General features: G+C 41.3%; 2 protein-coding genes across 3 annotated transcripts; both read right to left on the bottom strand.

Annotated features, from left to right (window-relative positions):
• Positions 1-7,113: 7,113 nt before the first annotated feature.
• Positions 7,114-10,007, bottom strand: LOC112284207 (dicarboxylate transporter 2.1, chloroplastic-like). The gene is made up of 4 exons (XM_024523802.3): positions 9,059-10,007; positions 8,318-8,631; positions 7,760-8,208; positions 7,114-7,553 (listed from the first exon to the last, which is right to left on the bottom strand). Exons 1-4 carry the CDS (start codon positions 9,974-9,976, stop codon positions 7,438-7,440), a joined length of 1,797 nt encoding a protein of 598 aa, XP_024379570.3. The 5' UTR covers positions 9,977-10,007; the 3' UTR covers positions 7,114-7,437.
• A 592-nt stretch (positions 10,008-10,599) lies between these two features.
• On the bottom strand, positions 10,600-15,589 carry LOC112284194 (subtilisin-like protease SBT2.5). Of its 2 annotated transcripts, XM_024523772.3 has the most exons (8): positions 15,253-15,589; positions 13,966-14,414; positions 13,129-13,846; positions 12,722-13,007; positions 12,299-12,624; positions 11,914-12,181; positions 11,514-11,795; positions 10,600-11,403 (listed from the first exon to the last, which is right to left on the bottom strand). In XM_024523772.3, exons 2-8 carry the CDS (start codon positions 14,214-14,216, stop codon positions 10,991-10,993), a joined length of 2,544 nt encoding a protein of 847 aa, XP_024379540.1. In that variant the 5' UTR covers positions 14,217-14,414; positions 15,253-15,589; the 3' UTR covers positions 10,600-10,990. The 2 variants fall into 2 exon arrangements, with proteins under 2 accessions (XP_024379540.1, XP_024379557.1); XM_024523789.3 differs by lacking the exon at positions 15,253-15,589 and having other exon boundaries at positions 13,129-13,757; positions 13,966-14,180.
• Between the last annotated feature and the right edge of the window lie 365 nt (positions 15,590-15,954).

Genomic DNA, 15,954 nt, shown 5'->3' with positions numbered 1-15,954 from the left:
ATACATGTGAAGTCTACAAAGCTTTTAGGAAGATTTTTTAATATGAAACTAATAATTTAATCTATTTCTATTTACTTCTATCTAATTCTACTTATATAAGTAGATATACTAGTGAATATGGCTATTTGTTACATTATTCTCCTTTTTTGGTGATAAGTTCCACAAAGAGCTATATTATTATTTTAAGTCAAATACATGCATGTTTACTTAGATTAAAGAAATTACATAGAAGTAAATAGAAGTATATAGATTTGATAGTATCTTATAAAAAAGATTTTTAGAAGATTCATAAATATATTTTGATTTTATATGTATTTTTAGGTGATTGATAGATTAAAAACTAGGCCAACAAGTTGGCCACATGTCACAAATGTCTTATTGTTTGAGATTCATATCTTTGATACTTTGACAAGTCTGCTAATTCATTGCTCTTATTTTGTTTTAAAAGTGAATTGATTATTATATTTTTTGTTGTGATTTAAAGATTATAAATTATTTATATTTAAATTAATATTTTTTATCTTGTAATATTGATTCTTTAAAAATATATATATATATATATATATATATATATATCTTTTTTTATACAAATTTTTATTTGATATTAAAAGTTATAGATTATTGTCTTATAATTTGACTTATAGATTTTTAAAAGTTGTCTATTATAAATATAGAAGGAAAAATTATGGATGCAACACTCAATAGAAGTAAAAATAGATTTATAACTATTGTAGATCTTTATAAGCTTCTTAATACTCTTAAGATATAAATTTCATATATTACTAATGCCAACCATAGCAATGCTATTTCTACACTTATGAAAGAAATTAAAAATGAAATTCAAAATCTATGCCAAAAAATTGTACAATTAAGAAGAGCAAATAAATCAAGCTCATAATTGAATTTAAAAAACTTACTACTATAAGTATGATGGGAGCAAAGATTAACATGCCAAAGAAGTTTGATAGAACAAGATTAAAATTTTAAAGATTTCTACAATAATTCAAATTCTATCTAAATTTGCATCTCTCTCAATACTCTAATGGATTTACTTTAGTTAGATTAATAAGAGCACTTCTATCCACAAGTACTTTCTTTTTATTTGATTTCTTTATGAAAAAATATTTACGGCTCTTCTATGATCTTAATTTATTCTTCAAAGCATTTTTGGCCATATTTAGAGAACATCATTGAAAAAAGATAGTAAAGACTAAACTCTTATTTTTATAAAAAGATTCACATTATACTACCTTACATACAACCAAATTCCAAAACCTTGTTTGATACATGGATTAGAATGATGTAAGCCATTGAATTGACTTAATTTAATATTTGGTATAAAAAATGCACTTATTGTGCTTAAGACACAAATTTTATGACTTAATATTAGAATTTTAAGAAAAACAAAAAATAAATAAATAGATGGCTAGTAGCAAACATGTGTCAAGGACAAGAACTCGATGAAAAAGCAATTCAAACAAGTGAGCCTTCACTCAAAGAAAGGTAACAAAATATAAATAAACAAATATGTATATTGAAAGAGAAACTAGAATGGCTATTACCAAAAGACAAGAAAATTAGAGATCCTTGAAACTAGACTGGAAGCAAGAAAGGCGTTGATAAGAGTGAAGAAGGCTTCACCTTTGTTTCTATATATACTATCTAACTAGGGGCTACATGGCGATGTTCTATAGGACCTCCAATAAGTATTGACTTTGTAGGACACATGCCTTGACTTACAAGGCAAGTTTTTCTACATGTGGGCCACATAGTTAGCTTGGTCTTCAAGCTAATAACATGTGTGGCACATGGCCAACTTGTTAACCATGTTTCTAATCCAAAAAATCAATTAAAGACACCTATAAAGTCAAAGCAGCATCTATGGAGCTTCTAAGAAGTATCCATTCTAAATACTATAGAATTAACTTACTTTTATCTATTTTTACTTACTTCTACCTATTTATATATATAATTACTCGCTTACATGAGTATGTCCATGACATTACCCTCCCTTCTAGGGACGAGTTCCATGAGGAGCGATCATCATATGTTGAGGAAATCTATAATGCGACAAATTATATTTGCCACATACTCTGATCTTTGTTCTCTTCGAAGCTGATTGATAGGGCCTCTCAACCATCGGTAGTGTTTCATACCACAGTGGAAAGACTACCCAGTTATTTGAACATTGTTGAGGCCTTCATAACTTCCTTCGAATAGAACATTTGGAACACTATCAGGAGTTGTTCCTACCTCTAGCAAAAACACCAAACATCGAGAGTCCCTTCCCAAGTCATGATACCAAACGCATTTTATCTCGCCATTTATTCGAGGAAGAACATGTTGGTCTTGAAGATCTTCATCTCGATTGCATTGTCTTGAAGGTTGTGACAATCATAATGTCTCATTTGGCAGGTCAACAAATGAAGGCTCTTGAGTCGAATCCGCTCGTTGTTGGCTCTCCATCCCCCGAGCATCACAACTACAAAGAAGCTATAAATAAGGATTGAAAGTAGAATGTTATCTTGCCTAGATTTTTTTTCTTTTATAAAGAAGGTTTTCATCTTGATTTTGGTGGATGTCATCGATAAAAAATCTCCACCGCCTTTGCTTCATTTGCAAGATTATTTATTGGCTCCCATATGCGTTCACTAATATCATATTCGTACCAACAGACAAGATATTCTAATTTATTTCGGCGCCGCCTTGAATCTAAGACTTCTTCTACTTCAAACTCTTCATTATTGTCCATTTCTATAAGAGGAGGTAGAGCTTGTCGTCTTCTTGGTATGTCCACTATCTTGTATGGTTCAAGAAGAGACACGTGGAATATTGGATAGATTTTCATTGACTTCAGTAGATGTAAACGATATGCAATTGGATTGATTTGTGAGAAATAGAAAATGGTCTAAGCCATCAATAGTCTAACTTGTTACAAAGACAAGTGGTCTTGATATTATGATGAAGTAGCCAAATCTTATCACCCTAGTGGAATGGTGGTTGTTCCTTTTGATAGACATCCGCATTGACCTTTTTTTTGTTCTTGAGCTTCTTTAACTACGCCTTCATCGTTGCATGTAGCTCTGACAAATGAATCACCAAATCTTTTGCAGCAAGATTATCAACTTCTGAAAAGTCAAAAGTATCAAGTCGTGGATGATAACCATAATTAACAAAAAAAGGTATTTATTTTGTAGAAGAATGTACTGTATTATTCTAAGCAAACTCTTCCAATGGCAAAAGAGTTGTCCAATCATCTTGTTGGTAGTTAATGGTACATCTTAAGTATTGCTTCAAAACTTGATTAACACACTCCGTTTGTCCATTAGTTTGAGGATGGAATGCCGAGGATAGTTTTATATCTACTTTTAGAAACTTGAAAAGAGTCCACCAAAATCTTGATACAAATTGAGTTCTCCTATCTGATATAATATCCTTGGGTAATCCATGATAGCAATAGATATTATCAAGAAAGAGCTTAGCTGTTTCTTCACCTGTGATGGATTTTGTACATGGTACAAAATGTGCCATCTTGGTAAAACGATCTACTATCACCAATATAGAGTCATAAGAACCTGAGATTGGAAGATCTGTGATGAAGTCCATAGAAACAAAAGACCATGGTTGTTTTGGAATGAGTAATGGTTGAAAAAGTCCAAAAAGTCAATGACAAGGAGTTTTTGATCTTGAACAAACATCACATGATTGTACAAAATCTTTGACTGCCTTCCACATTTGAGGCCACCAAAAATCCCTAGATATCAGCTTCAAAGTCTTATTGTATCCAAAATGTCCTACTATTGGGAAGTTGTGACGAGTTTGAAGAATACGTAAATGTGTTTCACCTTCTAGAACATATAAGCGTCGTTCAAAATAGAGTAGATTGTTCTTGAACTCAAATTTAGAGGGATCATGAGATTTAGAAGAATTATTCTTGATATCATGAACAAGAGGGTCTGAAGACATACTTAACTGGACTTACTTTAGAAAAGTTAAATCAACAGTCAATGTTGATTTTATTGCTCGAAGATGAAATTGCTCCAACTTCAAGAGAACCATTCTTTATTGCTCAAAAGCTACATCTCCTTTTTTTGGTGCAAGATAAGAACGTCTAAATAAGGCAACGGATAAACCTTGTTGTTTTCCTGGCCGATAAGTGATGATGAACTCGAATCTTGATAAAGATATGCTCCAACAAGTTTGACGACGATTTAATACGCGTGCTGATATGAAATACTAGAGGTTCTTGTGATCCATATACACGATGAGTGGACTGGAAGCGCCTTTTAGATAATGATGCCATTCTTGAAAAGAATCCACAATTGCAAGAAGTTCTTTGGCATGAATTTCATAATTACTTTCTGTTGCTAAGAATTTTCTTGAATGAAAGGCTATTGGATGAAGTTTGTCATCTATTTCTATTTGTGACAAAACCACATCTAGAGCAAAGTCTGATGCATCTATTTCCATAAAGAACGCTTTGGAAAAATCAATACGATACAAGATTGGTACAAAAACAAACGTTGTCTTCAAAGATTCAAAAACAACTTTCGCTTCTTGATTCTATTGGAGTTTGTCTTTGCAAGTCAAACGTGTAAGTGGAGCTGCAACTCAAGAAAAGTCTTTGATGAAGATCCAATAGTAGTTGACAAATCCCAAAAAGCATTGGATAACTCTTACCGTTTTTGAAATCTTTCAATCTATAATAATTTGAACTTTCTTAGGATCCATTATAAGTCCATCATTTAAAATGATGTAACCTAAGAAATCGACTTGAGTAGTGTAGAATACATACTTTTCTATCTTGGCATAGAGTCCTGCATCTCTTAATTTTTGTAATACACGATGAACATGAAGTTCATGTTCTTTTGGATTCTTAGAATAGATCAAGATGTCGTCTAAATAACAGACCAAAAAATCATCCAAAAACTCTCAAAAAATATCATTCATTAGATGTTGAAAAGCTGCTGGTGCATTTGTAAGTCCAAAAGGCATGACGTTGTATTCAAAATGCCCATACCTAGTTTGAAATGCAGTCTTCCATTCATCTCCTTCTTTGATGAGTACTAGATTATATGCTCCCTGGAGATCTATTTTTGTATAGATCTTAGCTTGATTCAGTTGATCAAGAAGTCTAGATATTAAAGGTAGTGGATACCTGTTCTTAATGGTAATCTTATTGAGTCGTCAATAATCAATACACATCCACAATGATCTATTTTTTTTCTTCACAAACAGAATTGGAGCTCCTGCCGAAGATTTAGAATGGGGTATGAAATTCTTGGCTATATTTTCTTCAATATACTCCTTGAATTCAATCAACTCATTTTGTGATAAACTGTAGATTGGTCCGAATGGCGGTTGTGCTCCTTCTTTAATATCAATTGAAGAATCATAGGGATGATGTTCTGGGAGTGTATCCGTATTCTTTTTTTCAAATACATCTTGAAATTCTTGATATTGGCTTGGAATGCCACGTGAAGTCTTTGCACCATTAGAAACGGGTGTGACATAAATAATATATGGTGATTCTTTCATAGCAGCATGCAAGAAAGCTTTTGTACCTATAAACATGGGTTTAATTGAATTGGACTTATGACTCTCTACTTGATTAAATATACTGTTAGTTATACTTTTAGAGAAAGTAAGAGTTCGGAAAATCCAATCTATTTGAGGGTTGTATTTTTTTAACTATGATAAACCTAAAATGATTGGATTAGAGAGAGATCTAATGATATTAAATACTACAAAGCTATTATGACTATTGATTATTACTTCTATAGGAAGGATTTCATGAGTAATATCTCCAAAAGATAATGGACGACCGTCTATGACTTCTACATGAAGAGGTTTAGTTTTCTTTACTAAAGATATGTTGTCTTTTAGTAAATTCTTCATCTAAGAAATACGCTAAGGCTCCTGAATCTAACAAGGTACAGGCTTTGTAATGTTTAGATCCTAAAATAATATTTAATGTAAAACAAGGAGAGGCCTTTGAGGAGAGAATAGGACCATTACTAGATGTTGTGCAAGGTTCGAGTTGCACGGTCCCTATTGTAGCTGGACAAACTCATTTTTCGACATATTGTCTTCTTTCACAGCCATACTCTTCATTTTGTAGTTGCGTTATTTCTTTCGACAATGTTGAGTAGTATGTTTTGGTTCTCTACAATATAAACATAATCCTTCTTGACGACGACGAGTCTTTTCTTGCTCAATAAGAGGTTTGAAACGTATTGCATCAAATTTGCATATCCTCTACTTTCGAATGTATGTGTTGAAGAGGTGTTGGTATTGCCATTGAATTATAGTAACATTGAGGTCCACTTGTACGATTCTCAGATCAAAATTCAAAAAGGTAATTTTCACACTTCACAACAAAGTCAATTGCTTGACTCAATGTTTGAGGATCAAGTAAGTTGAGCATTAATTTTTTTACCTCATATTGTAATCCATAGAGAAATATAAAAAATATTACCACTTATCTACTCTGTTCAATATATTTAAAAGTATTTAATTACAAAATCTTGAATTCTTCTTGACTATTGAAAAAAAATATAATAGAATTTGATTACACTCTAACAAAAACACATGTATCTTAGAAGTAAATGTTCAACAATGATGAACAGAAATTAAAGGTTAGATTTAATATATAATTTGAAGAAAATAATGTTTATTATAAAACATAAAGAAAAAAATGAGTTCTTAACAAGAGAACTACAGCAAGATTAATCAATGGATGGTTATTTTACAAAAATTTTGCAACACTTGAACCAAAAGTATCAAAAATGAAAGAATAATAAGTTTCATAAGGTGAGAGAAAGATCCAATAGAATCACCCATTTAAATCTTTGTGTGCAAATATCAAGTAAACCAAATTAAAACATGGAGAGCTGGCAATCAGCAGAAGAAATCATTCATTGCCAGACATCACTTGAGCCTTTAATCAATCAAATAACTGTGGAGAATGTGCAGGTTGTCCTGCACAGTTCAAGTCAATTCTCTGATCCTTTCATCTGCGGTCTTTACTTACCGGATTCTAAGAGTTTGGCATGCTTCCTAATCACAGAAATACAAACTCACTTGGCACAGAATCATAGTCTGGTCAAAATGTGCACAAAATTCTTATAATATTGAATTTCTAGTGCTGTGAATCACCTCAATTAGTTGACGTAGAATTGAGTCCACTCTTATAATTGCCACACCTATAATCCCGTCTGAAATAGACCGTTCCTCAATCAAAGCTTACACCAACGAAAAGAACAAAATCCTAAGAAAACTAACCCATTTCTCAACTAACTCATTCTCCTTGGTGCTAGATGACACTAAGATCTGTCACTAGGGCAGGCTATTAGTCAAAACTGGTTCTCACTGCCACAAGATTTGATGGTCATTAACAGGTCAATTGTTTTAAAGGAATGGTATTGCGTGTAATTATCAGTACAAGCCGATTACCTTCCACCAGAAACCTCCGACCACAGTCCACACCAAGATATTCCATACGGCCATAACTGCTCCATACTTGAAAACATCCTTCAGCTCCAAATAACCAGCTGTCATAAAAACCCGAATGACAGGGAGTCAGGACATTTCAGTCCAACTCTACAAATTTTATCTGAAAAAGATACTCCATTAAACTCATAGCTGATGGTAAAACTACAGCACAAGCTACACAGTACCTACAACAGTGCAAAGAGACAAATTCACATAAAACTCGGGAAGGAGAGGAGAGGGGAGTGAAGGCAATTGAAAGACTCACAGCCGAAGTATACAGCAGCCTGGCCACTGCTGTAATGCGTGAGCCCTCCAAAAAGATTTGTATTGAAAGCAAGTGCTAGAGCTGCCAAACCGGTGGGAACTCCAGAGGCGATATGCATCGCAAGGAAAGCTGAGTAGAGGGCGCCCACATGTCCAGTTTGGCTAGCAAACAGATAGTGAGAGATGAAGTATGTAGCTTGGAGGACGCCAAAAGCTGCAGGCCAACTCAAAGAATAAGAGGCCAAAGTCTTTGCAACACCGTCAGACATCCACTTGACAAGACCAAGGTTGGACAAGTTTCCGGCCATGCCGACGAGAATCGCAAACCACGTCAATGTGTCCCATGCAGATTTCTCCTGGAGGCAATCGTTCCAGTTCAAAACTCCCACGCAAAGAAGGATGCAGAGTCCCAGCATTGCGGCAACCACACTCGCAATACCGAGGGTTTCCCTGCAAGTAGAAAGTGATCACATGAGACTCAGAAACTGAGAAAGATGTAGATTGTAAGTAGTACAGAAGAATGGGAAAGAAACTAACAAGATTGATGGTAGATGCGTACCCAAAGACCCAAAGAGTGACAGCCAAGAGCATTGTTCCCACCATGGACCATTCGTTCTGAGTAACAGGGCCCAACGCCTCTAGTTTCTTGGCGGCCGCTGCAGGAGCCTCTGGGGTGTCTTTGACTTCTGGGGGAAAGAGCTTGTAGAGGATGAGTGGGGTAGTGAGAAGAGCAGTAAACGCTGGCACAAACGCCGCTTTGAACCATGATACCCATGGATTTGCAATGATCACTCCAAGCTCTTGCGCCAGTTTCAAGCAGAGCAGGTTCTGAGCAGCAGCGGTCAGAAACAGAGCACTCGAGTTTCCAGCAGCCTGGTAATTCAAGCAAGACTCGTGATTATTAGATCATTTGACATTGTACAATTCAGACCACATCTACTAATTATCGCATAACCATTGTGACGCTAAAATCGGTGAAGGAATCAAAGTGGACACGGAATGCGACAACTAGCTGATAATTTCCCAACATGCAAACAAGACTTTGACGATACAATGGCTAACCCTTGGCTCCAAACAAGAATTCCTTGTCGAAGTAGGCGGTATCCTGTAACTTACACTCTTGTGTGTCCCCCTCCACCTCGGTTTAAACAAAACTAATGAAATTGCCCCCAAACATAACCTAAGCTGTGTACGAATGTGTGCTACACCATAGTAGAATTCGTTTAATGAGCTGAACACACAATGAGCCTCACTTAGAGCATCCTAGCAAACGGAATGAAAAAACCAATGCCAACTTCACCTGAAATTGGGTCATCACAAGGTACGACCCCAACTTGCTGGCGGACTTGTCCTTGGGCTTGCTGCCTGAGGACAGCGACAAGGAACCGATAATTGGCAAAAACACGCCTCCAGCTCGGGCCGTGGTGCTGGGCATAGCAGGCGCCAACAGAGTCTCACTCAATGCTAGACCATACGAAAGACCCAGAGTGCTCTTCCCCAGCCACTTCACAAAGTAGGTGGCAACGCGGTCACCAAGCCCTGTCTTCACGAACCCTCGCGCGAAGAAGAAAGAGATCACAATCAGCCAGATCACATCGTTTGTGAAAGCTCCGAATGCAGCAGCAAATGTCAGGGTCTTTGTGACAACTGCCACAGTCAATCCCAGAAACGCCCACGCTCCCACAGGAAGAGGCGACAACACCAACCCCGTGATTGTCGAAGCGAAAATCGCGAGCAGCTGCCACGCTTGCATTGATACGGCCTCGGGCTTCTTCACCAGAAACCGCAATGCAAGACCCACTCCCACAGACAAAACGAACGGCAAGGGTTTCACCCCCTCCCACGCCTTCTTCTCTGGCACCCCCTCATCTGTAGCCACGGCCGCGCTCGCGCTGGACGCCCTCGCGGGCTTAACCACCACATTTCTCCCCAATTGCTTCACTCCCTGCTCAACATTCCTCCTGAACCCCGCATTTGAGATCGACAATTGCGAGCCTGCATACCTCACCCTTGGCAGAAAGACGGACGTCTTCGGACCAGCTCCCTGATATGAATTGGCCGCAGATTTCTTTAACGGGGCACGGCTGTAGCAAGCCGCTCCAGTGACGCCACCACTGAGGCGCGCTTGGCTTACATAATCAGCACTGACGAAACCCTGGTAGCGATTACGGAGGTTGGGGGGCGATAAGTGCAGGCCAGCTGCAGCGTGCAACGCCATGGCTGCGGATTCTTCTTCCGCAGCAAGGGAAGACAAGGCAAAAGGAACCCGAAAGCAATCCTCGATTGGTGATGAAGCCGGGGCGAGTCCATGCTTACGCGAGGCTTTTCTGTTGCGGACCTTTTTGGGTGACGTTGATGGTGCGATCATCAGAAAACTTATGGGATGGAGGATAATCTTTGGTTAATCACGGTCACTTAACGATCACCCTTGCTGATGCCTGGGCGCAGAATCTGGATCGTCGTTCGTTCTGGGTGGGCTGCAATATCGAGACCTCTGGTTGTACTTTTAGCGACAGTGGTCCATGTTTCTTCACACAACATTTATTCTAGTAATTTTTACACATTCAGCTCTCTTTTCGCCACAATTGGCTCTGCCTTCAATATAAATTGTTGTTCCGCCAATCTGTGTGGGTCAGTACTCGCGCAGAAATCTCCTCAAGTACATCCTGATCTAATTCGAGGCCGCGAGTCGAGAGCTGCAAGATGACATCGAAATTAACAAGGGTTTCAAACTAGGCACGCTCCCAGTCCCCGACTAACAAGCAAAGTGTCATAATGTGAAGAAGAGGGATATCAATTTACATGACTGTCCAAGAGCAGCCACAATCGTAGGCGAAGGAATGTGTTGAACCGGCTGACTCCAAAAGGCGAGCACAAATTCTTTTCTGAATAGATGGCGGAGATGTGCACACTCGACAGAAATGAAATAAGTTCTCACTGCTCTATCGCTACATAATATCCTAAAATAAAGCCCGACAAAAAACAGAATGCGGGACATGGAGAAAACCGGCGAGAGAGTGCAATAGAAGGCTACTTGAGCTGAAGAAGCTCATAAATTCTGACCAGCAAGCTTCATATCCTAATCCTGAATTTGAAGCGTGATTCTTTTGGTCACGTCTACTAGACCTAAACCCTAACTACGATGAAAAGTTTCTGTTACGGAAGAAATTGCACACATCTTGACAGTTTATTTTGTTTCACATCAAAATGGTATTGGGAAAAATTACGTGCCCTATCTCAGTCTCTTGTTCACAACGGACACCGGAACACGGATGACGTGGCTCAAGGAACCCTTGAACGTAATTCTTGCGAAGCTAGACGCCTGAGAAGCTCGTGTAGCGCGCACTGTGAACACGATAGTCTGCTTGTTCCGGCGGCCCACTCCGATGGTGAACACGGCAGGGTTTGCGGTGACCACAAAGTCTGGAGCATTGGTGATGGAAATGGTGTATTTCTCCGCAACAGCAGCGACGTTCGTAACCGTTCTTGCAACATACACGGTTTTAACCAAATTGGCAAATGTGATGGAGGGGATATTAAGATCTGTGGGCTTGCCAGCAAGTCGTGGGCACGACATCTTGGTTGCGCCAAGGACTTCTCGCGGGGTGGATAAAGAGCACAAGAATCTCACGTAATCGAGATAACCTGCAGTGGAAAGGAATTGTGTCAAACTGAAATTCTTGTTTAGATTTTCAATTACGAGGACCCAAGGAGATATCAAGCAGATACAGGAGCAATATGAGATTCTAATTCACCTGTTTCGAAGATGAGTCCGGGGTTCATGGCGGCGTGGATATTGAGTGCACCACCTCCCATGTCAAACGGGGTGGCTGTCTGCAACAGGGGGCTACCATCGGGGGAGGGACTTTGAGCTTGAAGCGGACGTCCGAAACGATCTGCAACGTCTGCCGTGGTAGTCATCGCAGAAACAAGAGCTGAAGGACTCCAGGTCGGATATTTCCACTTCAACAGTGCTGCCAAACCTGCAACGTGAGGCGTTGCCATGCTTGTCCCTGATATCATAGCAAACCTTTGTCCTGCAATTTACCGATGATATTTGTCGTCAACACACCAACTCTACTTTTGATTCGATCAGCGAAAGGGTAAGTTCATCTTCACATCAGAGCAAATTCTGGAACGTTTCGATATCCAAACCTGCGAAGGCTGCTTGGGATGTCCCTATGGGAGTCCAGGCACCCCAGATCATGTATCCAGGCGCCATTATATTTGGTTTCAAAATATCTGCTTCGTTGAAGTTGAAGTCCTTGACATTTGGCCCTCTCGAAGAAAAGAGCGCCACTCGTTGAGCTGATCTTGTGTAGGTGATGGTCTGCCCGTTGCCAATCCTAGCAGTAGCTCCGAACGTAAGGATTTTACCCTTCCGATCCTTCTTCGTGAACCTATTGTAGTATGACAGTAGAATCTGAAACAGCCAACGCAGTGTAAGTTCAAAGCTTAGATATACAAAGCTTCAACCTCCGATCAGGCTACAGAATCTGTGTAAGATTTGGAGTCACAGGAACAACGATCGACAGCTTACATTTGAATCGGCAGAGGTAGGGAGGACGATGACAGGTATGGCAAGAGGAACAGGCTCAAATTTTTGACCCGAGCTATCCGAGTCCACCACCACGGTCACACCAGCCGCTCCCAATGATTTAGCCGTCTTCACCAGCTGCTGCATTGTAGACCCGCCGTAAACAAAGTCGAAAGTATACGTGCAGATGAGGATCTTTCCCCGGACGAGGAGATTGTTGTAGAGCTTTGGTGACTGGCACTCGCTTGGAGATAGAAGTGGATCTCCACGTCCTTGCACTGCGTCTTGCGCCAAAATTAAGCGATAGAGACCTCCGCCTCTCGTTGGAGCTGTGAGGAAGCAAACAACCATTTCATTTCACTCGCGAACAATCTCTTAGGTCCCCCACCCATGCAAATGCAAGTCTAGACGTCCAGTTAAACTTACGAGCTATCCCAGTTCCTTTGATGATTTGCCGATTGCCAAGAACCATGGTGTTGCGGAAGGTTCGATCGTCCACTCCTGCTGCTACTGACAGAACCCAGGGGCTGAACGACGTCACAGTCTTGGGATACGGACCCTCGTTTCCAGCTGCTTGGACGACAAGCACATTGGCCTTGACTGCATTCAGGAGTGCTATGTCCAGGACATTCAAAAAAGTGGTCGAGGAGCCTGACGGTGGGCTGTTCGGTCCAAGCGAGAGACTCAGAATGTCGACTCCGTCAGCGACCGCCTGTCACCAAGAGATTGATCTCTCATTAGCCTCCGTCGACATCACTAACTGATGCGATTTTGGATCCACAGACTGCTAGGACATGAAAAACTGCACATCAATATAGGCGTTTGAGCGACACCTGATCACAAGCGGCGATAACGTCGGGGATAAATCCTCCAATGTGGCGGTAGAGCGCTTTGTAGACAGCGATACGCGACCTCGGTGCAACGCCACTTGCTTTTCCAAAGTTAGCGCCATTCATAATAACCGGCACCCCATAGTTTCCTGCCGCGATGGATGCAGTGTGAGTCCCATGGCCTTCGCCATCCAGCGGCGACGCGAAATGGATGCTAGCATTGAACCCACCCTTCTTTATAGCTGCATTGAAGAAGCGAGCTCCGATGATCTTTCCATTGCAAGAGCCGCGAGGAAATTCCTTCGCCACATCGCATCTGCCTCTGTACTTGCGAAGGGGACCGTAGAGCTTCTGCCCCCGCGTGGTGAAACTTGGATGTGTAGGATCAATTCCTGTATCAACTATTCCAATGATCATGTTCTCCCCTGCGCCTACAGGACCGCCAAATTGCGACCACACTCCTTTATGCAGGTTCAGGTAATCCGGCGTATGCACGGTGGACGGATACACCCTGTAACTCTTCTGCACACGTTCAACTCTCGGGTGCTCAGCCAGCCGTTCCGCCTCGTCGTCGGTGAGAGAAAGCGCCACTCCATTGACAAGATGCGTGTAGCGGTACACCTTCTCACATCCTTCGAAGCCAAAAAACTCATTTAGGATTTTATCCTGTTCCTTGATCAGATAGGCATTGTACTTCTTGACAAGGTCGGAAACATGCGCTCTGGGTATCACAACACAAAATCAATCGAAGAGACAAAGACAGAATCACAACCTAATGCATTGCTTTCAAAATGATTCTTCCACACGGACAGCAGTGAACCACAACGCAGAAAATGGTACCTTTTGTGAGTTTTCCTCCATCTTTCCGAGAAGTACTTGGCAGTGCCGCGCAGTCCGAGGATTTTTCCATTGTAGGTCACTACTGGCATCTGATCGAAGACAACCATGTACACATGTGTCTTCGGACTGGCTTCGGTAGGCTCATATGATTTCGCTTCAGAGGTGATAAGCAAAGACAATCCCAAGGCCGCCAGTACCACCATCCATATTGTTACCCTTTGCCACCCCCTTCCAGTCTCCGGGGTTCTCATCGAAAATGCGACCCTTGTACTTCTGTGAATAAACCAGGTCACATTGACAGCGAGCCTTCAGAAATGGTGAAACTTTTTTACAAATTGATGGTCCTCTTGGTGGTGCGATTATCTGAAGTGATGTCAGTCGTTTCTTTTCACATGGAAATTGGGACACAACGCAGTCCAGGTGCGAAAGAGAGACCGTACACCCGTAGCCTGCAAAGCAATGTGTTCGCTTTAGAGATTGAGACATCCACCAACCCAGCTTTTCGAGTGCACTCATTGATTCGACAATGAATTCCAGAAACATCGTTTCCGGCTCTCCATGTACAAAAACAGCATATGTTAGGAATTGAACTCTAGTAGCACGTTTAACAGGAACCTGTGCAGATATCTAGGGCTGGGGAACAACGGTTCTAAACTCGGGCAGCAGCTTCCTAGTCACGACACAAACAAAACAAAGAACAACAAACTCTAAACCGTGGGAAGCATTCCACTGTGCCATGGACACGCCACTGGAATCCCCACGTTTGGCTTTTTGCACGCTGGGTCCGTGAATTGAACCCAGACTTCCACGTCAATGGAAGGGCAACTCTACAGCTACATTACATTTATACTCGGTTTATTTGACGATACCAACCATACCCACATAGCAAGCCAAAGCCGAGAAGGCTTCCTTCACGATTCCTTGACGGTTGCTCCGACTCTAATGCTAAATCTCAACGCTCTACAAACGCTTTGTACGAACATTTCAAAATTGCGTTTAAAAACAATGACTGTCCGACAAATTTAACAATGCTCATGGCCCCAAACAGCGAAACACAAACCAGCATTTCGACGAGCTTCCATTGCGAACTCATTAGCGACAATGCCACCCACTCTGACGTTGATCAATCTATAGCAAGCTGTACGCCAATCTAGGAGACGCTTGTTCCCAGTCAAAGCAACCGAATCCTTTACAATCATTCTATTAAGCACCCTCCTTCCACATGTGAAAAATTCCCGGACAACAACCTCCCAGTAGAGATTGATTCGATCAGCAACCGATACTCACCTGCTCAGTGACAGGAAAGCAATGAAGTTACGGGTTAACGTCGACACTGCTGATCACATCAACTTGCGGACATGGTCCCAAGGCACCCACTGTCACCCTCCGCAACTTTCTGGCGCGATGGAACAGTCGAGCATAGACCTCCCACCTGAATAAAATCCACCTGCGAGTATCATGGGAAGGGTAATGCGGTTGGAGGAGGGGCCCGCGCGCCACTAACAATCAGCAGACTAGAACGGGACCGTGAGGAACAGCTGCCGTGCTAAGCTGAAGCACGCTGGATCCCGCTGGATTGAATGCCCAATCCAATTCCAATACCCCTCCCCCACCTCACCACAAACCTCAGAAACCTGGCCGTAATTTCAGAGTCCGATACTTGAGCTCGAGCTTGAGGGCCATGGTGGATGATCGCCGGCATTCTTGCTACGGAGCCCGCACTCATTGGACTCTGGGCGTAGTGGACCTACCCAGATCTGAAATTACGGTCCATTGCGCCCCAAACCGATCACCTCCACCCCGGTCATCCCGTCCGACCAACGCTCAGATTTCAACAAACAGATGGCGCGAAGTCGATCCCCGCCCCAGGCTTCAGATTCTGTGTACATCCTACACCTTCTGGGGCACGTCGACATCGCATGCCCTGGTTGTTGTCCAGCTTCCGGAGGGGATGAGGAGGGTCAGCACAGTGCCATGCAGGGACCTACG

Source organism: Physcomitrium patens, chromosome 1 (genome assembly GCF_059467195.1).
Source record: "Physcomitrium patens ecotype Gransden chromosome 1, ASM5946719v1, whole genome shotgun sequence".
NCBI lineage: Eukaryota > Viridiplantae > Streptophyta > Bryopsida > Funariales > Funariaceae > Physcomitrium > Physcomitrium patens.
The sequence above is the reverse complement of the archived record's forward strand: the minus strand, read 5'-3'. Positions and strand labels throughout refer to the sequence as shown.